The following is a 23,770-nucleotide window of genomic DNA, read 5'->3' on the forward strand; positions in this document are numbered from 1 at the left end:
GTAAATTGTAAACAATTGTGGTTCCAACACTAATCCCTGAGGCAAACCACTAGTCACTGATCGCCAACCAGAAAAACACGCATTTAATTACCCCCACCCTGCCTTCTGTTAGTTAAATATGATGATCCTTCATCATGAGACTGCACTTGCCTGTCAGCTGGCAGTCCTCGAGGAGGGTTGGACAGAAAACTATAAGGCCTATGGCCAAATTGTTTTCCATTTGCACTTCATGCCAGGTAGGGTGAAGTGGGATTTTAGAAGATGCAAAGGGCAGGAATATACCATCATCCTGGATATTCTCAGTAAGGTCAGTTATAACAGCTTTAGTCAGTGCTGGTCCAATAATTTGCTGCATTGTCACACCCAAGAGGCTCAGGAGCTACGGGTGTGTGCGGTCAACCAAAATTCTTATATTAGAATATTTTACATAGAATAGAGTAAGGAAATATACGTGGAAATTAAATTTGTTTAATTAAGAAAGATGAGCTTAGTTAACTTTGGGAACTTGAGGACTGCAAATCAGAAAATCAATAAATTCCATGTCTTAAGTGTGAAACTTTGATTTTAAGAGTTTAACCATATATTTAAAATTTGCAGATAAAGAAGTGGCATTGGTGTGTGCAGGTGCACATTCATTATGTAGGCTAGAGAGAGTAATTGTATGAAAACTAAATGTTTAAATGACAGAGGAGATTTTGAATTTATTAATCTCTCTACGCCAAATGAGACACTTTCGTTAAAAAGCTTAAGATTCAAAGAAAGCTTGAAAAGAATAAACTCTTCACAAGCTGTCTTTGGATAAGTTATTTGGACTTGTGAATATTTCCACCATTCACATGGTCACAGTAGAAGAGTATCACTTTCCACATTACTAACTAAAATCCTACAGATAGCATAACATTGAAAGCCTGTTAAAATGCATACTACTTCTCAGCAATCTTGATGGTGGCAGCAGAGCCACAACTGTAATCTTTACAGTAGAGCACTGATGACAATAGCTCGGCACGTAGAGACTTTTGTTGGGAGATTAACCTCTTGTTCCTATCAGAGTCTCCACTCGAGTTTGCTAAAGCTGGAGCTGGCCCTTGCAATACAGTGAATGGTGTCAATTGTGGCATTGAGAACACATTGAGATAACAGTAAACATCCTGATGTAATCAAAGGCACGAGAGTTGTAACTGTTAGACATTATTTTTAAAACATCAATTGCAGGATCAGAGTTCGGCATGGCTCAAGTTGCATAGTGAGCTACAGTCAGATATTGCAAGGGGGTGGGGCGGGCAAATGAACTCTATTGGAATAGACATCTTGACATTTTGCAACATTAACCCCAATTTCTGGGAAGGATGAATCAAGCAGCCTCATGATATATTGCATTGTGAAAATGATTCTTCCATTGAAGTTAGAAATTTAAAACGATTAAACGCATCCACTATTACACACATTGTGAAGAACACAAGTCTGAGAGCAAACATTTCAGAAGACAGTGTTATTTAGCTAAGCAATGTAAGGATTTAGGTAGGGGACTGCTAATAAGAAAATTTATAAATGAATAAGGGTGTGACACTTAAATATGTTGTAATGAAAGTGTGCAAATGTTAAGTATAAATATTGTGTTTTGTTATGTTTCAGGAGAATGCTTTAAAGTTCAGCTTTTTTCCCCTCAGGTAGTCAGTATGTATGGAAGGAAAACAGCTCAGATGCTGGGAGAGCAAGATAATTACTCATTTCAACATTGCAAGTGGTTCTATTAAGTAGAATCAATCGACTTTTGTTTATTTAAGTTCTCCTGGGATTTAAAATTAGAGTGATTGACAGGGGCGTGATGTTGTGGCTTATGCGCAGTCTGGATCTGTAGACAAAAGAAACAGGCTTTTGCAGAAAGGAATTGAGTTTGGCTGTTCTGGTTGAAGTTAGGGGAATTCTGCAGGCTTCTGAAAGCTCTATATCTCTCCGAAAACTCTACGGCTGTCCACGTACTATACCATGTATATTTGAGATTGCTGACTATATTTAAAGTGGGTTTTAAGTCTCTAAGAAGGATGTTGCTTATTTGGAACTGAAATAGCGATGAGTTAGAAATTAGAACGGTTTCTTTGCATGCTTAATTATGGTTCAATTGTTAAGAATTAAGCTGCTTCATTTTGTAAGAGTTATACTTAAACTGTATTATGAATAAAGCTTGTTTTGATAAACGATCCCCAAGTTGCCAGTGAAATTACTCCTGGAGCAAAGCATTTCAAATCTGAAAGTAAATATATATTGCACTTCCCAACAAATTCCATTAAACAATTTTTCTCTTATTAGTTGCATGCTCATACAAATTAAATACTATACCAATGTAATTCATCAGTAGCATTAATTTCTTCTGAGTTATGTTGATAAAGTTACTTGCACTTTCTATTGTTTCATTTTATTGCAGAACAGCAATTTCAATGATATCAATGCAGGACTTTTAATGTTATTTGGAAATAAAACTTTATTGGACCGACAAGTAATCTTATGCTTCAACTTTGACTTCATTCAAGGGCAAATTTCTACAATATAGTATGGCAATAATAATACAAGTGGTTACCTGGAACACTCCCATTAATCACAGTGTGAGCCATATCTGCATCTGTTTATTCATAAATCCACAAAGACATTAGTCATGCAACCATGCATCAAGTCCAGCCAGTCATGCAACCTGGAAAGGAAGAAGAAAACATTTATGTCAAACGCATGATCACCAATATGGAGTTGGTGCAAGCTGCCTCCACCTGTGCAAGTTAGAAATCAGCATTGCTTGTGTTTTACAAATTTTCATGGCACACAACAGTTTGGAACAAAAAAAACTCAATTGGCTCTTTTATACACAGCATCAAAACTATCAGAATTCAATTCTAAATTAATTATAAGCATTAATTATAAGCAAGTCCTTCCAATAGCTCTCTGGAAAAAGGCATTATCCATTAACACACAAAAAAATGATACATTTGATCCCTGATCAGTGTGCTATTGGCTGGTTTCAGCCAGCATGCCAACCACGTACACTCCTGAATCTGACTGACCATACTTGATTGGAGCAGATTCATCGGAGATGTCTGGGTCCTATCCCAGACCACAGTGACACAATGGTTAGCACTGCTGCCTCTCACCTCCAGGGACCCAGGTTCACTTCTGGCCTTGGTCACTGTCTGTGTGGAATTTGCATGTTCTTCCCATGTCTGCGCACGTTTCCTCCGGGTTTTCTGGTTTCTCCCACACTCCAAAAGGTGTGTAGCTTATGTGGATTGGCCATGCCAAATTGCCCTCAGTGTAGGGGGATTAGTGGGGTAAATATCTGGGGTTACAGGGATAGGGCTTGGGTGGGATTGTTGTTGGTACACTCTCAATGGGCTGAATGACCTCCTTCCGATTCTATTCTATAATTCTACGGCCAATGATATAGTATGCTTTTGATCACTGGGATAGCCATTTAGGTGAGGTATCAGAAAGCTGCCAATGTCAGGGTTCACAGAAACAAGCACTAAGAAAATAAAAATGGGAAAAAAACCAAATAGCAATTTTAAAAATAGTTTTTTCTGAAGATGCCTCAAATCTACTTTGATATCTAATTAGATAATGCAAAAGTTGTTTCAACAAAAATGTTATCCATTGAAGGACAAAAGAGGATTTTAAATGAACAAATTCAGGCTAAGAAGCCAGGCTTCCTGCCTTTTTGAAAGCAAGCGATTGTTCAAATCTTCAGAAAGTTCTCTGAAACCTATTTGATTATTTTGATTAATGTAACACCAACCAACACAAACCCAACTAAAACAAATTTAAAATAATTATTTATTTGGAGTTAAGTTCCTGAACATTACTTGGAAACAAACAGATGTTAATATACTGATACTTCACAAGAGCAAACATCCATACCACACTATCAAATTACAACCCATACAGGCGACCCAATTGAATCACATATCAAGCTGCAAACAGAATATCTTCCTAGTCATACTTCTCACAAATAATGCATATAACTTCAGTGCTGCACGGTGGCATAGTGGTTAGCACTGCTGCCTCACAGCACCAGGGACACAGTTCAATTCCAGCCTCTGTCCGTCACTGTGTGTGGAGTTTGCACCTTCTCCCCGTGTCTGCGTGGGTTTCCTCCGGATGCTCCGGTTTCCTCCCACAGTCCAAAGAAGTGTGGGTTAGGTGGATTGGCCATGCTAAATTGCCCCTTAGTGTCAGGGGGACTAGCTAGGGTAAATGCATGAGGTTATGGGGATAGGGCCTGGATGGCATTGTGGTCTGTGCAGATTCAATGGGCCAAATGGCCTCCTTCTGCACTATGGGATTCTATGATTCTATGAACTGTGTAAAGTCAATCATGTGCAAAAGTTGACCTTAGTTTTTCAGAGGCCAAACAACATTGTCATTATTAATGACACACCGGTAATTACTTCAGCTCATTAATATAAAGGCATGTGCAGGAAAGTTTAGATTTCCCCTCTGTCAATTCTAGCAGCAATCTCCCAGCCTAAATTGGCAAGACTAGTGTACCGCATGATCTAATAAGTGCACAGCTCAATTTAAACTGGAGAAAAGAAGTGGCAGAATAGGTTAATGCGCATTGGCAAAAATAATATCACCCAATGGAGATGCCATTGGTTCCATCTTGTATGGTGGGAGGCGGGGGGGGGGGGGGGACACAAAATTAAAGCCGATGGCGATATTCAAGCACAGAAGCCCTTCCCAAAAGAGAAATTTCAGAATGACATTGTTATCCATGTCTACAGGGAAGACTGGATGGATGAAGGCAGTTGTAGGAAATGGATCGAAGAAGAGATGAATTTTACACCAGAAGGATTGCACAAGAATAAAACATTTGCTCTTCTGGGGCATGTTCAAATCCCACCTCGTTGATGATGTAGTCAGTGATGAGAGATCAACCAACATCAATGTAGCAGTTGTTCCTAGTAGTTTTGAGTGTTGTTCAGCCAATGGATACGTATATAAATAAATCTCAATCAAGGACAGCTTACAAAAGATGCAGAACAATAGAATGTTGCAAGGTGAAAAACCACTCACTAAAATCAAAAACGTGTAAGCACCTTTATTACCAGCAACATTGTGCCAATGGGTCACGGAAGCGTTGAATGAACTTGATCCCAATCATGTCAAAAAATCATTTGTAGAAGGTGGAACATCAACGTGGTTGCCAGTACGAAGGATGATTACTTGTAAAGTGATGCCACTGAAGTTACTGGTACTACCACCAATAATGATGACAAAGACAAGGGAGATCCATCCATATGCACCTATAATACTGTAGTTAGAATTTCCATAGCCTCTAGATTGATCCCGGTATGAACTCAGTGCTATAATAGCATAGCCCAAAATCTTAGTCGAAAAGTTGCAGGAGTTCACACGAGGGGCCACAAATTGGGACAACACCTATTGAGGGTGGAGCTCTCTCTCAGCTCAAACCATCATGGGAGACTGCCAAGGATTCCCAAGACCAGAAGCTTCTGTGTCCCCATACTGGCAGAGTAACTACGAGAGCCACATTAGATGGGGAGTGTGCTGGTTACTAGTTACAGTCAGGAGCTTGATGTGAGTAGATTTGCCTTGGATGCAGCCTGGAGCTCAAGATCTCAAAAGTTTGACTTTTTGATTGCCCCTGCTGGGGTGGGGGGCCAGGGTACTGGCCTCGTCGTGAGTGAACATTCAGCCACTGATCACTGTGAACATGAATGGAAGACTTGTTTTTAAGAGCTAGTCACTGTTCTGCTGTAAAGTATTTTTTTTTATTTACAAAAGGAAAACCAACATGTTCAAAGCAGGTTGAGAAAAAAAAATGGATTTTAAACAACCACACCAGTTGAATTCACTGATTATTATTTCAACAAATTAAAATGCGAGTTCTACTAACTGCTATTTTAAAGAGTACTGGCATGATTTCCCATAAATAACTGCAAATAAAGATATGTTACAAAAGCCAAAGTCTGGTGTGAACATTCGATAATCTGTATTGTATATTAACTGTACTTCTAGAATTACCATCAGAAATATTATTCTGCCTTCACCAATTAGATTCATGAGACAATCTCTGCATTTTCTAGTTTGATTGTTCAGGCTACTAATTTAGTTTTTTTTTCTTAAATAACTGAACCCTGTTAAAAGTAATCAAACCTCAGGGTAGTATTTCAAACAAGGGTCAGCAAGGTAATAGTATGAAACTGTTAGAACACTGATATTTCTGAGCAACTGCTGCTTTCAATGAAGCAGGCAAAGTGTTTATAGGGTGTACATAATTAACATGGGGAGATCTTGTGGGAAGTGTCCCTGCTGCAAAGGTAGAAGCTCTGGGTTCAAGTCCCACTCCCACTTGATGGCCAAGGAAGTTGAGTTCATACAAATAAGTCGAGTATCAACTTGCATATCCTTCCAACATCAGCCAATGGCAGGCAGAATTAGAGAGATTTCTGCCCAGCAGTGTGATGGAAAGATATTGTGAACCTCTACTATCACTTATAACAGCTCCAATTGACAACATAGCATACCACAGCAACTCGTTTGCTTTGGGGAGCTGGTTGGCTCAGTTGGTTGGATCAGACTAGTCCAACAATACTGGATTCAATTCCCATTCTGCGCGGGTACAGTTGGGACCTGCTACTTACCCGACCCATGAAGTTGTGGTGCTGCGAGTCAGACCTGCCTTCAGGCAGAGAACATCAATGGATACAACGATACACTTAAGAAAACAAATTCTATGCAAGTCAGATTGAGATGACCACCACAGGATCAGATGATTCCGAGGTCTTTATAGGTGAAAAACCACCAACAACTACATCATTCAGTGTAACTTCCAGGCCACCAACTAGTGCGAAAGTTGTAGAGGAACAAATCTTTGATTTGATTTGTCACATGTATTAGTATACAGTGAAAAGTATTGTTTCTTGCACACTAAACAAAGCATAGCGTACATAGAGAAGGAAAGGAAAAAGAGTGCAGAATGTAGTGTTACAGTCATAGCTCGGTAGAGAAAGATCAGCTTAGGTAGTGAAATAGGTCCATTCAAAAGTCTGAAGGCAGCAGGAAATAAGTTGTTCTTGCATCGGTTGATACGTGTCCTCAGACTTTTGTATATTTTTCCTGATGGAAGGAGGTGGGAGAGAGAATATCTGTGGTGCGTAGGGTCCTTGATTATGCTGGTTGCTTTTCCGAGGCAGTGGGAAGTGTAGACAGAGTCAATGGATGGGAGACTGATTTGCGTGATGGACAGGGCTTCGTTCACGACCCTTTGTAGTTTTTTGTAGTCTTGGACAGAGCAGGAGCCATATCAAGCTGTGATACAACCAGAAAGAATGCGTTCTATGGTGCATCTGTAAAAGTTGATGCCAGTCGTAGCGGACGTGCCAAATTTCCTTAGTCTTCTGAGAAAGTAGAATTGGTGGGCTTTCTTAACTATAGTGTCGGCATGGAGGGATCAGGACATGTTGGTGGTGATCTGGACACCTAGAAACGTGAAGCTCTTGACCATTTCCACTTTGTCCCCATTGATGTAGACAGGGGCATGTCCCCCACTACACTTCCTGAAATCGATGACTATCTCCTTCGTTTTGTTGACATTGAGGGAGAGATTAGTGAAGTTGCACCAGTTCACCAGATTCTCTATCTCTTTCCTGTACTCCGTCTCATCATTATTTGAGATCTGACCCATTACGGCAGAGTCATCAGCAAACTTGAAAATCAAGTTTATGGGGAATTTGGCCACAGAGTCATAGGTGTATAAGAAGGAGTATGTATATATAGTAAGGGGCTCAGGACACAGCCTTGTGGGGCACTGTTGTTGAGGATGATTGTGGAGGTGGTGCTATTGGCTTTCCTTACTGATTGCAGTCTGTGGGTTAGGAAGTTCAGAATCCAGTCGCAAAGGGAGGAGCTGAACACCAGGCCACAGAGTTTGGAGGTGAATTCTATAGGAATAATGGTGTTGAAGGCTGACCTGCAGTCGATAAATAGGAGTCTGACATAGGTGTCTTCGTTATCTCGGTGTTCCAAGGTTGAGTGTAGGGCCAGGGAGATGGTGTCTGCTGTGGACCTGTTGCAGCAAAATACAAACTATAGTGGATTCAGGCAATCTGGGAGACTGGAATTGATTCATGCCATCACTAACCTTTCGAAGCACTTCAGAATGATGGATGTCAAAGCCACCGGACAATAGTCATTAAGGCACACTGCCTGGCTTTCCTTTGGTACTGGGATGATGATTGTCTTCTTGAAGCAATAGCGACCTCAGATTGGTGCAGAGAGAGGTTAAAGATGACTGCAAATACCCCAGCCAGCTAGTCCGTGCAGGATCTGAGTGCTCGTTCAGGTACCACATCCGGGCCAGTCGCTTTCTGTGGGTTGACTTTCGAGAAGGCTGCTCTGACATCTGGCGATGGTGACCTTGGATATGAGTTCGGTCGAGGATTCTGGGGTGGAGGGCATGCTCTTGCTGACCTCATGCTCAAAACGGGCATAGAATGCGATGAGATCATCAGGGAACAGTGCATTGGTGCTAGTAATTTTACATGCCTTCATCTTGTAATGTCATAAAAGTAAAGGTGGTTTACAATCAATCTGACTGATCAGATTACACTCTTGAAATCATTTAATTTTGCATAAAAGTAAAGATATACTGTGGAGTTAATGGAAGGACCAGGGAAGAGAGTTCAATTTCATACTAGTTTCCATCAATAATATCACAGGCGGTGTTTAGTGATCATGGCACTGCAGTGATCTATACTAGCTTATTGGAGCCTAACTTGGGAGCAAACAGAATTGAGACATTTCCTTATGGTAGCTCCAAAAGCCAAGGCCCAGCACTAGTCTGACCTCTACTCTTGTAACTAGTAAACATGATTGGCTTTACTTTGTGCTGGACAGTTTGTTCAGTATGTTGCCTCCTGAACTCCCACTCAATGCAGTGATTGAACATTTAGCTCTTTTCAAAAATCAGCAAAAAATACATACTGGTGCAAAAAGCTGGCTTACTCTGTTTATCCATTCGTGGCATTGAGCACTAGTACTTCTTCCTCCACTTGCTGCTAAAGGCATATTGCGCCGACATTCATATACCACAGGTGAAACTAGTGTACCTCAGGCTTAACATCACTGGGCTATACTGGAGACAGATTGCCCACCATAGTCTTCCTTGATCCAAGTGGCAGAAAACACCACACTGATGAATCATACATCCCCGACTAAAACTAATTCATATTTATTGAAAAGATATAGATTAACCAGAAGCAAAAATAAATCTTCTAAAAAACAGCACCAGAATGAATTCATTACGAACTTAACCCAAAAATGCCTCAAAGCGTTGCAAGACCAAAGGAACGTTTTTGCTAATCATGTAGAAACCATTTCTAGAGTCCTCGTAACCATATCTTACCAAGTCATGTGTGCTTCTACTTTGATGTGTTTTGATCTTGCCTTTGCAACTTTGACATTCGGTTTAAACAAACAGACTGGTTAATGATTGATCAGAGGCATCCACGTACAGTGGTCAATTAAACCAATTTCAAGAGACAAAATGGAATGACTGCAGTTTGAATGTATGGCCAGAATTTTCAAATTATTAAAGAAAAACAATTCTAAGTTGAAGCAGAGCCTTTCTTAGTAAAAGCATGGCAAGCACAATGTGCAACGTTACACACACAAAAACAAAGGTGGGTTACAATCAATCTGACTGATCAGATTACAACCTTGAAATCGTTTAATTTTGCATAAAAATAAAGATATACTGGTTAGCTCATGTAACAAAGTCAAAAATCTCAGGTTACAGGCTACTATCCAACTTGCGAGCGCATTTTCAACCAATAACTTTGGAAGGTCAGCCTGTAGCTTGGTTCAAACGTGTGGTGAAAGTGGCGTTGTTACCAGGTTCTGCTGGCCATTTTACTGCAGTCACAGAGCGGAGATCAGAAAATTAAATCTTATTTTTGCAATATGCCAAAAGAAACTCAGCTTTTGATTTTTCAGCAGCCACCATATCAGATTTCAGCCAAACAATACAATGCAGTCTGGCAATATGAATACACAGGTAACATGACTTTGATCAAATTCCAGCTCCTGGAAAGGCTTGTGAAGTTCATCGGTGGGGGTAGGGCGAGGTGCAGTTTTCTATATGCCAGAAATTGGCTGTATTGCACTACTTTCTGAAATTGGGTACAAAGTACTTGAAAGCCAAATAATAGGTGGGAAATTTTTTTAAAAATGTATGGCAATGTTATAACAACATAGCTAGATCATCTTAAATAAAACAACTCAATTTACCAATATTACTATAGCAACTTGAATATTGAATGTATTGAAAAGTCCCAAGATGTTTCACAAAAGCATTATAAAACAGTATGATACTGGGCAACTTAAGGTGACATTAGGTCAGATGACCAAGAAATTGGTAAAAGTGGTAGGTTTTAAAGAGTGTCTTAAAGGGAGGAAAGCAAGAGAGAGGCGCAGAGATGTGCGAGGATGGAATTCCAGAGCTTGGGGCCTAGGCAACTGAAGGCACAGCCACCAACAGTGGGGCAATCATAATGGGAATGCACAAAGAGGCCAAAATTAGAGGAGCACTGATATCGGAGGGTTGTGGGGGTGGGGAAGATTTGAGAGAGAGAGAGAGAGAAAGTCAAGGCCATGGTGGGATTTGAAAAGGATGAGAATTTAGGTGTAGCACCACAAAATTAAACACAGGTCAAGGATCCGTTATCCGAAATCCTCAAGGTCGATCACATTTGAGATAATGTTGGTTTTTGGCTACCGCATATAGGACAATGTCTACTTGTATTACAATAGCCTGAGCTAGAGAGAAGATAAGCAAACAAAGTAACGAAAGATAAATGAAATGCTGGCAATACCCAGTTCAAGACTTTCAGGTACCCATACTGGAATGAGGAGGTCTTATCTGAAAGCTTGTCTATTATAATATACGAAAAGCTTCATAGAAAATCACTTTGTACTGTGCACAACACAGTTTCTTTATTTTTATCAGATGAATGCTTATGAGAGATTAGGGAGCCTTTGAACTTTTGTAACAAATGTCATTCCATTTGGCACCCCCCATCACCAACCTGTTCAAGCTTGTGCTTTAACTTTAATTTGTCGGCAAAGTTCATGTTGAATGCAGACAAACGACTAAACTTCTCACACTAAAGTGGTTGGTGAGGTTCACGTCGGTTAGAGCTGTGTTAGCTTGGATCAGGGGCTTTCTGCACTAAAACCTGATGTGATACAAAAAGAGGAGACATTTTTGGATGTGCTTGGCTTTTGGATTCACAGATACTCAATCTGTTCGGTACACTTCTCAAAACTCCAATCAGCATACAAAGGTCAATTCTAAATTTTCATTATGCCTAAAGTAGACAATTCTGATGAGATGCTGTGTTGATGTACCAGAAGCTTGAGAATCTGAGGACCTCAAATTAAAAGGAGGAAAATAAAAACTTGGAGTGAGGGTGTTGACTCAGTATCGCCCATTTCGTTATTCATGCAAAGTCTGTCAATGAAATCCCTACCTGTCACGAGGTCATTGCTTAAAGAAAGGTTTTACACATCTCTGCTCAATCCTAGGCTCATCCCAGACAGGTTCTAAATTCACATCATAAAAGGGGCAGATGGTATTTATGGTATATTGTCAGTGAGCCCCAGAGAAGTCAAAATGGTGAGGTTGCATTAAATGAGTTGAATTGCTTTGTGAATGTAGTGATTTCTTTATAGTCATTTTCCTCACATCTATTGATTGTTCTGACATCAATAAGCCTTCGCTAATCAGTATTGGGCCTCCGATTTCACCATTGTTAGTCACTTTGCTTACTGTATACAGGTGTAATGAAAGAAAGACAACATTTGCATTTATACAGCACCTTTCACAATGTTCCAAATCACTTTGTAGCCAAAAAGTACAATGCAGGCAATTTTATCAAATGAGAGTGGGCTCAAGGGGCTGAATGACTCACTCTTGCTCCTAATACATAAGTTCGTAGGTCATTCTAGATGGATGAAATGACGGGATCTAAATGGCATTTGAGAGAAGAGGGTGGAATCATGGCTGGAGTTTACATTTTTGCGAATGGAAGTTTACTAAGCACGCTTTTTTGGGTGAAATTGCCATGACAGGAGTGCATAATTGACTTGTACTGAATCAGTAACCTGTTTTACATTGCACATGATTCCCAAGAGTCTTTCCCATCGACTTCAAACTTGTACTTTTGATTAGTTATCTATTATTGCACTCCATCTTGGTGCTTTTATGAGTTTTGAAGACTTAAAATACAATAAAGTTTCATTGCATAGATGATATTGAAAATATATTATAGTGAGAAGCAGTAGAGTTTTCAGACTTGCTGATCACGGAAACACGTACAATTGTGAACCAGTCTTTGTCCTCTGCCCCCTTAAAAGTTGTGTTGCACAGAGACACAGTAAGAAGTTTAACAACACCAGGTTAAAGTCCAACAGGTTTATTTGGTAGCAAAAGCCACACAAGCTTTCGGAGCTCCAAGCCCCTTCTTCAGGTGAGTGGGAATTCTGTTCACAAACAGGGCTTGGAGCTCCGAAAGCTTGTGTGGCTTTTGCTACCAAATAAACCTGTTGGACTTTAACCTGGTGTTGTTAAACTTCTTACTGTGTTTACCCCAGTCCAACGCCGGCATCTCCACATCATGACTTGCACAGAGACACCAGAGGGCTCCAGTGCTTCTCACTGACAGTGAAGAGCCCTGTTGTTCAATCATTCCACTTTGTTGCTCAGGAGTTATTTGATTTTTTTGCACTGTAAAATTACTGATTAAGATAGAATCCCATTATAATAATTACATTGAATATCATTCACCCAGGCAGGGGAAAGTCTTCCTCAGAATGGAAAAAATCTTGTAAAGTTTATCTGGGTCGCAAGTATTGAATTTTTCCTCCAAAAAGGAATTTACTGTCACCGTGTCCACATGGTGCAATATGCCAAATATGGATGAGGGTGGAAGTTGTCACGGAAATCAGAGAGATAAATAACTGATAGAATATTTTCCTGTCAAATTAACAATATTGCACAATGGTTTTAACCAGTTTGCTTCACAGTCATGGTGGAATCACTGATAGGACACACACAAATCTAACAAAGCATTATATTGTTGCTGCTTTTCATCTTAATGACCCAGGCTGAATGTATGATCAGACAATATTTGTAATCAGATGCCAACAATGGACATTATAATCTTCCTAGGATCTGTGATTGTTGGTGAATTCAGTGGTGAATCTTGGAATGGGCATGGAAACATGAGAAGCACCAGGGCACATGATTTCTCTCCCTGGTCCTGCATTGAAGCAATGGAAAAGGTGCTATATAATTGCCAGTTCTTTCTTCCATCTCCCAACACAAACATTAGTGGCTGGCCAAACTCAAATAACTCTTGACCAAAAACTGAACTGGACTAGCCATATGAATACTGTGGCTACAAGAGCAGGTCATTGGGTGGGGTATTCTTGGTGAGTAACACCTCCTGACTACCCAAAGCCTGCCCGTCATCGACATGACACAAGTCAGGAGTGTGATGGAATATTCCCCCCACTTGCCTGGATGCACAACACCTTAACACCATCCAAAATATAGCAGCTTGCTTGATCAGCACCCTGTCCACCAACTTAAACATTCACTCCCTCCACCAGAGATACATACTGCTGCCACTGTGCATCATCTAAAAGATGCACTGCATTAACTCGTCCAGCATCTTTTAACAGAATCTTCCAAATCAAATGGCCTCCACCAACCAGAAGGTAAAGGGCAGCTGGTGCATGGGAAGACCATGACTTACAAGTAGGTCACACAATGTCCTGACTTGGAACTATATCACCATTCCTTCATTACTGTTGGATCAAAATCCTGGAACCTCCTCCCCAACAGCACTGTAAATGTGATAACACCTCAGACAGCAGCAGCTCAAGACAGGTCACCATTCTCAAGGACGATTAGGCATATGCAACAAATGCTGGCCTTCCTTGCCAGTGATGCCTACATCGAATGAATGAATGAACAAAACATCACAACTATCAATAGGCATATTCCGCACATAGCAACAAAAAGCAACAGAAACTCCATGAAGCGCTTAGAAAAAAAAAACTGACAGCTAATCCGAAATGGATCTAGAAGATTCTTAACATGAACAAACAATTTGGGGCAACAAGTGACACATCAAAAGGAATGAGTCCAAGACTAACAATGACCATCACCTACAGATTGACTATATCTGTCAATTCTGACTCTCAAGAATAAATGAAGTGACATATTTATAAGTAAAATCACAATATTTCCATTCTAAGGAGTTTGGATCTCTGCCAGGTGTACAATAACAAAAATATTTCAAATATTGTCTAGATTTTATACGACAACCGTCTCAGGAATTTAACCAGAATGTAATAACTTTTTCCCCCCCCACAGATCCACTTATTCAGAAACAAGCCGCTCTTTTTCTTGCCACTTTCCCCCCTTGACCTGGGCTCCTTGATTGGAAAGTAATCCATCGTGCCTCCAGCACCTTATTGTGGCAAGCTCGACAGCGAACGTCAGCAGCAACTGGGCAGTAGAGAGCACCTTACCTGATGTGTGCACACAGCGAGCCGGAATACTGCCAGTTCTCAAACTCAGCGGCCCAGAGACCAATTGTTAGTGTGAATTACAAAAGTGATTACACTTCTAAAGTACTCCATCAGATGGGAATGCTTTGGAATGATGAGATTATCAAAGGTGCGAGATAAATGCAAATTCCCTCCTCTTCAAGGAACTCCTGGTGCTGTTCCAACCGAGATTAGAAGAGAACATAAATCAAGTATTCTACCTGGGAGCGTGCGAGATGACTATACCCTTTTCAAAGCAATTCAAGGATTTTATTTAATTGCATGCCAATCCTTGCAACAACATTCAATTTGAAACCATAATGTAAATGCGGCTGGCATGCATCACTTGCTATGGCTGGCCAACAAGTTGTGAACTGCACAAAAAAAAGAGGCTCAGAGGGCACATGATTTTAATTGAATCAGAGCACTTAGTGGGGAAAAGAGAATATTATTGTACTTGAAAAAAATGATGAGGGGCCTTCTGCGTTCATCAGGAAGGTATGTAGGTGGTGGATTAAGAAACTGTCAAAGCAGGAGCTTCCAATCTTTTTCAAGTGATACATTTTTGGCCACAGATGAGAAACTCCTTGCCGACACGTAGCCAGTAGGAGCTGGAAATAACGCCTAGCTACAAGAATGGTTTACAGGAATTAGAAAACATTCGAACAGCCACCTCAAAGATTGCTGTCATTTCTCAGCTGTCACCTTTTTGCTCTTTGCGGCGACTCCCAAAACACTACAAGTGAGAAGAGTTTAAAACAGAGCCCCATTTACATTATACAGTTGCATGTGCAATTTAATAATAATCGATGGATGCTCACATGCTCCCAGACAACACAGAAAACATTTATCTTTGACAAATACAGGCGCAAAAAATTCAGTTTAATTAGGACTCAAGTGCATAGGAAAGAAATGTAAACTACTTTTGATTAGATTTCTTCATTAAAAATACTCCCCGTCCGCAATGAGAATTGCACAAATTAACCACGATTAAGTATTTAGTATTCAGAATGTACAACTGCAAGAACATTTTGAACATCATTTCTCGATAATGGAAAAACAAGATGTGTACACATTCAAGAGAATGATGGTGGTAAGATGGAGGCTTACAACCAGATAGTGCATAAGTTGAATAACCAGTTGTTGCAATTCAGGATTTACTGGAGAGAGAGAGAGAGAGAAGATTCTTGACACTGGTTGACAAAACCCATACAACTGTCATGTTTGTCAGTGATTTTGTGCAATCAGGATACTGATCAGCCATGATCTAATTGAAAATACAACAGGCTCGAGAGGGGGAATGTCCTATCCCTGTTCAATGTTACTCAGCACTTACGTATCTGGAAATCCATTGCTCATAATTATTTATGCCCTTGCAGAAACTTTTAAGGCTTGGCGTTTAATTTGAAGGCAAAATTTAACAAATGCATACTTAGTTGCATGCTTTATTTTGAGGGTAGATGTCAATTCAAACTGAACGTACTAACCTTTTACAAATTACTGGGTTGCTATTGGCAGGATGGGAGGTTCCATGGCTCAGTTCCAGGCTTCCAGTACAGAAGGAACACACCCCTGCAAACCTCAGAAAAGCTTTTCATTTAACAAGACACACCCTATGATCAACAGGATTCAAAGTACAGAGTGAAGAAATACAGGAATGTGTTTTGCAGCCTTTGCAGCTCCATTTTTCAGTGACTCAAACATTCCTTTAGAAAACACTGGCTGTTTAATAGTTTATGCCGTACAGTCAGGTTTCATACTCTGCTCCAAAGAAGCACTGCATGTTAAATTATGCGCTACTAGCATAGAACAAACACATTTATTTGCAACTCAAGGTTTTAATCACCACTAAATGTTTGCCTTTGCTCTTAGTTTTGATACAAGGCAATTGGATTCTTACTGCTTGGGAAAGAAAGTGTTTGCATTTATATAACCCCTCTCACAAACACAATTTCTATTAGTAGTTAGCAGCCAAAGACAGGCATTACGTCCAGTCACAGTTGCAACGTCGGGAAACAGAACAGTCAATTGGTGCACCTCATGGTCACAAAAATAGTGAAAAGATGAATTGCTTCAATGATGGTGGCTGAGGGATAACTATCAGCCTCAACAGCGGGAGAATTCCCTTGCTCTTCAAACATGACCTTGGGTCTTCTGTGCCCAGGAGGACAGAAAGAAGCTCAGCTTAACCTCTCATTCACAAGATGACACTTCTGATGGTACAGCACTCCCTTCAGTTGAATGCAGCACTGAGTGACAGCCTAAATTGGGATCCAGTTGCTGGAGTGGGACTTGAAACTTTGGACCTTCTGAAGAAAAGGCAAGAGTGTAATCGCTACATGTAGGGAGATACCTAATCCATATAGATTTCTAATTCCAATGTTTGCAATTGTTTTCTAACTAGCCATAAGGTTAACAAAAGGCGCTTTCATTTCTTTACCAAAGCTACTTTTGTAAATAAACATTGGGAAATTACCATGTCAGAAACACCAATTTTCTTTTGGCCCCAGCACAGCCAAACACTTCAACCTTACATTGGTAATGTTTGAGACAGCTCAGTGAGCGACAGCTGTTTTTGAAGAAATCCAGTCACTTCTCTTCCAGGTATGCTACCTTGGAAGGCTTTTGTTTCTCTCTTGGACTCTATTTCCATTCATCTCCTTTTCCCTATTCATCTTCTTGCTATCTCTTTTTCGCAGATGTAATGGAGGAGGATCCCACTTTGTCTGCTCTAGCTGTGCAAATAAGCATCACCACGTCAGTACCATTCTCCTGCTTTTTCCTCCGTACCCTTGCATATGATCATCATCTAATGCCTCCTCAAGTGCCTCAATAGAATCTGCCTCCACCACACTGCCAGACAGTGCATTCCAGACCTGAACCACTTGCTGTAAATTTCTCGTATCACATTTCCTTCTTTTCCAAATCACTTTAAATCTGTGTCCTCTGTTCTGCATCATTTTACATGTGGGAACAGTTTCTCCCTTTCTACTCTGTGAAGTCAAAGCCCCTCTTGTCCTTCTTCACTACAAGGAGAACAGTTCACCAATCTATCTCCACAACTGAAGTTTCTCATCACTGGAATCATTTTTGTAAACTTGTTCTGCACTCTCTCCAATGCATTCACATCCTTCCTATAGTGTGATGCCCAGAACTCTACACGACATTCCAGCTAAAGTCCAAGTGGTGTCTTTTTTATTCATTTATGGGATGTGGACATCGCTGACTAGACCAGCATTTATTGCCCACCCCTAGCTGCATGAGGTAGTGATGGTGAACTGCAGAGGTTCAAGACTGCTTTCTTGAACCTCTGCAGTCCCCAAGGTATAGGTAGGGAGGTAGTTCCAGGAATTTGACCTAGCGACAGTGAAGGAACGACAACATAAGAACATAAGAACATAAGAAATAGGAGCAGGAGTAGGCCATGTGGCCCTTCGAGCCTGCCCCGCCATTCAACAAGATCATGGCTGATCTGAAGCGAATCAGTTCCACTTACCCGCCTGCTCCCCATATCCCCTAATTCCCTTATCAATCAGAAAACTATCTACCCATGATTTAAACATATTCAACGAGGAAGCCTCCACCACTTCAATGGGCAGAGAATTCCAGAGATTCACTACCCTCTGAGAGAAGAGTTCCCCCTCAACTCATATTTCTACGTTAGGATAGTGAGTGACTTGGAGGTAAACCTCGAGGTCGTGGTGTTCCCAGTCATCTGCTGCTCTTATTCTTCTAGATGGTAGTGGTCGTGAATTTGGGAGGTGCTGCCTAAGGAACCGTTGGCGAGTTCCTGCACTGCATCTGGTAGATGGTATATACACACGGTTGCCATTGTTTGTTGGTGGTGGAGGGATTGAATGTTTGTGGAAGGGGTAGCAATCAAGCTGACTGCTTTTTCCTGGATGGTGTCGAGCTTCTTGAGTGTTGATGGAGTTGCACTCATCTAGGCAAGTGGAGAGTATTCCATTACACTCCTGACTTGTGCCTTGTAGGTGATGGACAGGCTTTGGGGAATCAGGAGGGAAGTTACTCACCACAGGATTCCTGGCCTTTGACCTGCTCTGGGAGCCACAGTATTTATATCATGGAATCCCTACAGTGCATAAGGAGGCCATTCAGCCCATTGAGTCTGCACCAGCTCTCTGACAGTGCATCTTACTCAGGCCTTATGATACCTTGCACATTTACCATAGCTAATCCAGCTAATCTACACATCTTTGGACTGTGGGAGGAAACCGGAGCACCTGGAGGAATCCCACACAGGACAACATGCAAACTCCACACAGTTACCAAGGTCAGAATCGAACTCAGGTCCCTGGTGCTGTGAGGGTGTGCTGCCCCCATCCTACAGAAATTCAAAGAAGGGGAATGAAGTTACTGAAGCCCCCGCCCCGACTCCTGCTTGCGGCACCATGACTCATGGAAAACACATTTCTACATGGGATGAGAAGACAACTTTGGGCTCAGTGAGCCTGACTGAATCACTGTTGGTTCACACTTGAGCAATGACTATTTAAGTAAGGTGCCATATCAGAGAATGAATCAGAATCTTCAAAGGAAGAAAGGTGAATAAAACAAAGAATTTACCTGTAACTTAAGGATTAACCCAAGGTAATTTGCCAGTCATTTAAGATTAAATTGTAATTAAAAAAGGAGTCAAGGATAATCTGCATAAAATACTTCAGTAAACAAATCAAACTTAATTTTATCATTCAAAATAACAAATGTTATTTACATTTTAAAAATAAATGCATGGAGGTGTGGTAGCAACTAATAATAAAAAGATATTTAGATAGCACTCTTCACAATCACTGGGCATCTCAAAGTGCTTTATTGCAAATGAAATACATTTTGAAGTGCAGCCAAGTAGGCAAAAAGGCATCCAAACTGCACATAACAAACTCCCACAAGCAGCAACGTGAGAATGCTTTTGTTATGTACATTTGAGGTATATTGGTCAGGACACCAGGGATAACTGCCCTGCCTTTCTTTGAATTCGTGCATTAGAATCTTTTACATCCAGAGTTGGCAGATAATTTAACTTCAGGCTTCATAACAATGCCCACTTGTTCCTTGCCTCCCAACCCCTTACTTTGCTTTTTCAGTTTACGATTGCAGAATACTCATCAGTCTCACCAATCAAAATTTTAATCTTTCCTCCACACTGAATTAATTGTCCCAGAACCCAAATATCATTGCCTGCAAAAGACCCACTGAAGATCTGCTCCATGGAGAAGTGTGTCAAACTTGTACCAATGTTGTTCTGCAGATGCCCACTAGGTGGTACTGATCCTCTCTATTTCCTCCCTCTGTTTGGTGGGGAGCACCTGAGTCTTCAGTCAACAGAAGAGGAACTCATGCCCCCATTGGAAACTGCAGCTGAACCAGTCTTACACCACACAGTGGAAAAGAAAACAAGAGCAATAGAAAGTCGATTATTACAACGGAAAGTCAATTATTACAATGTGTTGAACACGGCCTTATATTTTCAACATCAAACAAACCAATTCACTCGTCAATCTGTATGCAACCAAGACAGCTGCAACTCTCCTAAACACACGTTACCGATTCCTCACTGACATGAGAATTAGGGTGATTAATCATCAACACCCTTACAATATTATCTGAGCAAAAATATATTTTACTCAAAATAGCACCAACTCGTGGGTGTTAGTGGACTAGTGGTACAATATTGAACATTAATATTGCATCACTAACAATCTGTGGAATAAACACAAAAAAATTTGATTGGACGTAGGTAAGCAACATGGCTGCTCTACGAAGACGGTAATTTTCATGTGATAGGAGAAGCGGCAACAACTGGGTACCCTGCAGAATTGTGCCTTGGTCATCCATTGTCTAGGCAACGCACAAAATGGTTAAACGTGATAAGCCACAGATTTATATTCGTCATTGTATCTAATGCAGATACTGACTGGCTAACCTAGTCTCACTAGAGAAGTACTGCTCTAATCTTTTTTTTGAAGAGAATAAATATAGAACTTGCATTACAATAAGAGTAAAATATTGCGCATGCTGGAAATCTGAAATAAAAACAAAGCGCTGGAAATACCCAACCGGCCTAGCAGCATCTGTGACCAGAGAAACAGAGCTAATGGGCCCGATTTTACCATCAAGATAAACTTGGTAAAGTCGGGTGCGAAGCAAGTAGCGCGATCCGTGCCCGCCACCATGCCGGTTCCCCCTTTACCAAGGCCCGAAAATGGCCACCGTCGGGACCGCACCCAAAATGGGCACGACGTCAATATAAATGCATCTGCATGTATTCAAATTGACCGAGTAGGTTGCACGCCCAAACTTACTGGCACTTCCCCTTTACCACAGTGTTTGCCTGTCCAGATTCGGCGCAAAACAGACATGGTCCACAAAGGTCCGATTCCGGTGCTCCAGCTTCTGAGGAGATAAGTTCCGTGCGACCAAGGGCGCTCTAACGCAGATTGGCGGGGGGGGGGCAGGGACCTGTGATTGGTCTGGTTGTTGGGGAGGAGGGAGGGATAAGGGGGGTCAGTAATGTTGCACAGGTGAGGCAATGTCTGTGGGGGCCAGGGGGAGGCATTATCCGGCCCGGGAGGGATGTGGCAGGGAAGCGTTTTTCTATCTTTTTTTTTCTGCGCATGTGCAGTTGCAGGATTTTGGATGCGTTAAGCCCCGCCCACAGACTTCTGCAGCATGATTAAGAATCTTTTTTCAGGGAGTGCGCGTATGTGGGGGGGGGGGCACCTGAGAATGGGTCTAAAAGTCAGGTCTGAAAGACTCCCAGTTTCAAGTCCGCCCAGCACTTAGAATGAAATTGGTAAAATAGGGCCCAATGTGTTTGGTTAAATATGTAGAAGTTGAATTTATCTAGTGTCGTTTCCATCCTTAGGTGGCTCAAAGTGCCTCACAGCCAACGACGCAGCCACTACTTTTAAGTGGGCAAAAGCAGCAGCTAATTTGCTTAACCCAGACTTCACAGAATCTGACAAGCTTAATGTACAGAGGATCATTTGGTCCATCCTGTCTGTGTTTTGCCTTTGAAACAGCAGTTGAGCTTCATCTGTAACACTGGAAGTTTCTGATCCTTAACATCTGTCCAACTCCCTTTTAAAAAATGATTTATCTAATCAGCATTCACCACCTTTTCAGGTGGAGCATTCCAGATCTTGACAATGCAGTGCAAAGGTGCCTCATTTCCCCTCTGCATCCTTTGCCAATAATTTCAAATCCGTGACCTCTGGTTATTGGCCTACCAGCAGAGTGAATCACTTTTCAATCTACTTTAGATTCTATCCACTTTATCCAAACCTCTCATCACATTATGGACAGCTTGTTTCATCTCTTAACCTTCTCTCTTCCAAGGAGAACAGTCCTAACTATTCCAATGTCTCCTCATAACTTGCATTCCTGGTAACTTGCATTCCTGGTAATCTTTCTTTCTTTAAGTGCCATGCCTAGAATTGTCCACTATATTCCAGCTGAGGCCTAAAAAGTGATTTGTTAAGCTCTGCCATGATCTTAGAAGGCTGAGGGGAGATCTTATAGAGACATATAAGATCATGAAGGGGCTAGACAGGGTAGAGGCAGAGAGATTCTTTCCACTTAGAAAGGAAACAAGAACTAGAGGACACAGCCTCAAAATTAGGGGGAGTCAGTTTAGGACAGAGTTGAGGAGGAACTTCTTCTCTCAGAGGGCAGTGAATCTCTGGAATTCTCTGCCCATTGAAGCAGTGGAGGCTACCTCGTTAAATATGTTTAAGTCACAGTTAGATAGATTTCTGATCAATAAGGGAATTAAGGGTTATGGGGAGCGGGTGAGTAAGTGGAACTAAACCACTATCAGATCAGCCATGATCTTATTGAATGGCGGGGCAGGCTCGAGGGGCTAGGTGGCCTACTCCTGCTCCTATTTCTTACGTTCTTATGTTCTTATCTCTCTGCTTTGTTATGCTACTTTTCTATTTATAAACAAAAGTAACCCATACTTTTTTTTTTAAATATTAAACAATTGTTCTGCTACTTTAAGGATGTATGCACATGAATACAGTCTTTGATCCAAAAATAATCTGTGGGTTCACTTCACACCATCGCCGTCTGAAGGCCATCCACCGGCACCCTTGAGCTGATACCTTATCGATGCCACCACTGTCCCCTTTATTCCAAGGGTCTCCATCTTTTGAATAAGCTTTCTTTATGGCACTCAGCTGGATGACTTCCTAAAGGTCCATCTGTACATTATCTACATGCTGTTACCTCGACAAAGAATCCAATCAAATTTATCAGACATGATTTGCTTTCACAATCTGTGGTAGCCCACCACAATTTGCACATCACTTTTGATGTTGGAATGAAGAATGTTGACCGGCATCAGGATATCTGCTCCTGCAATTGAAAAATTGTCAAGGGATATGTGTCCAACTAAACAGGCAGACAATCACCGAAAACCTCCAACCGAATTCGTGGCTAAGATCCTCTGGTGCCGTTGCGGTGAATGGAGTTTTGGCTGGAACGCCAAATTTTCCATTTTCACTTGCAGCAGAGCGGGCATGGACGAGACCAGAGAATCCTGCCCACTGTCTCAGCCAAGGGGCAATTTTTTAAAAACTTAAAACCAGGTTAATATTGGGCAAACACTACACTTTTCTTTCCGTATAATGCGCAAATTCTTCTTTTTGCCTGTGTATTCTACAGCAAACATTTGCTCGAACAGCCAGTATTTCTGATGTGCTGCCCATTTACATTTGGCCCTGGAAATATGACTTCCTGAAGCCAACGCCAGGCCTTCACCAGGTTGTCTGAAAGTTGAGCATGTGCAAAGGTTAACTGAAAGCCAAACCTATTATACAAAGGTGCTCATTGACTAGGGAGATTTACCCATCGCAAGCACAAAAACGTACAGGAAGAGAGCAAATAGAAGTGGTGGCCATCATGTGTGATTGCAAAGTGTAGTTTGAGCTTGCGTTAGTTCGATTCGAACTGTACATGGAAAGTGGGTATATTTGCTTTCAGGCCTACAACTGGAGCCCTGCTCAGTTCTGGAGCTCATAATGGAAGCATGTCGTTTTTTTGTTACAGTTTCAAAATGACAAATCTACAACTTGGACTTCGTGCGAAAAAGGAAAATCAGAACTGGTTTCTTGATAGATGT

At 41.2% G+C, this 23,770-nt stretch overlaps 1 protein-coding gene across 5 annotated transcripts in view; it reads right to left on the reverse strand.

The window, feature by feature from the left end:
* Positions 1–23,770, reverse strand: part of kank1a (KN motif and ankyrin repeat domains 1a) — a 313,072-nt gene that overhangs the window by 73,047 nt on the left and 216,255 nt on the right. For 4 of the 5 annotated variants that reach the window (XM_078214318.1, XM_078214319.1, XM_078214317.1 and 1 more), the window contains one exon: positions 2,576–2,686. The exons of the other annotated variant lie outside the window; for it this stretch is intronic. In XM_078214318.1, the coding sequence (XP_078070444.1) occupies positions 2,576–2,609 (34 nt within the window). In that variant the 5' untranslated portion in view covers positions 2,610–2,686. The remainder of the gene's footprint in view (positions 1–2,575; positions 2,687–23,770) is intronic. 5 annotated transcript variants of the gene reach the window in all.

Source organism: Mustelus asterias, chromosome 6 (assembly GCF_964213995.1).
Source record: "Mustelus asterias chromosome 6, sMusAst1.hap1.1, whole genome shotgun sequence".
Lineage (NCBI taxonomy): Eukaryota > Metazoa > Chordata > Chondrichthyes > Carcharhiniformes > Triakidae > Mustelus > Mustelus asterias.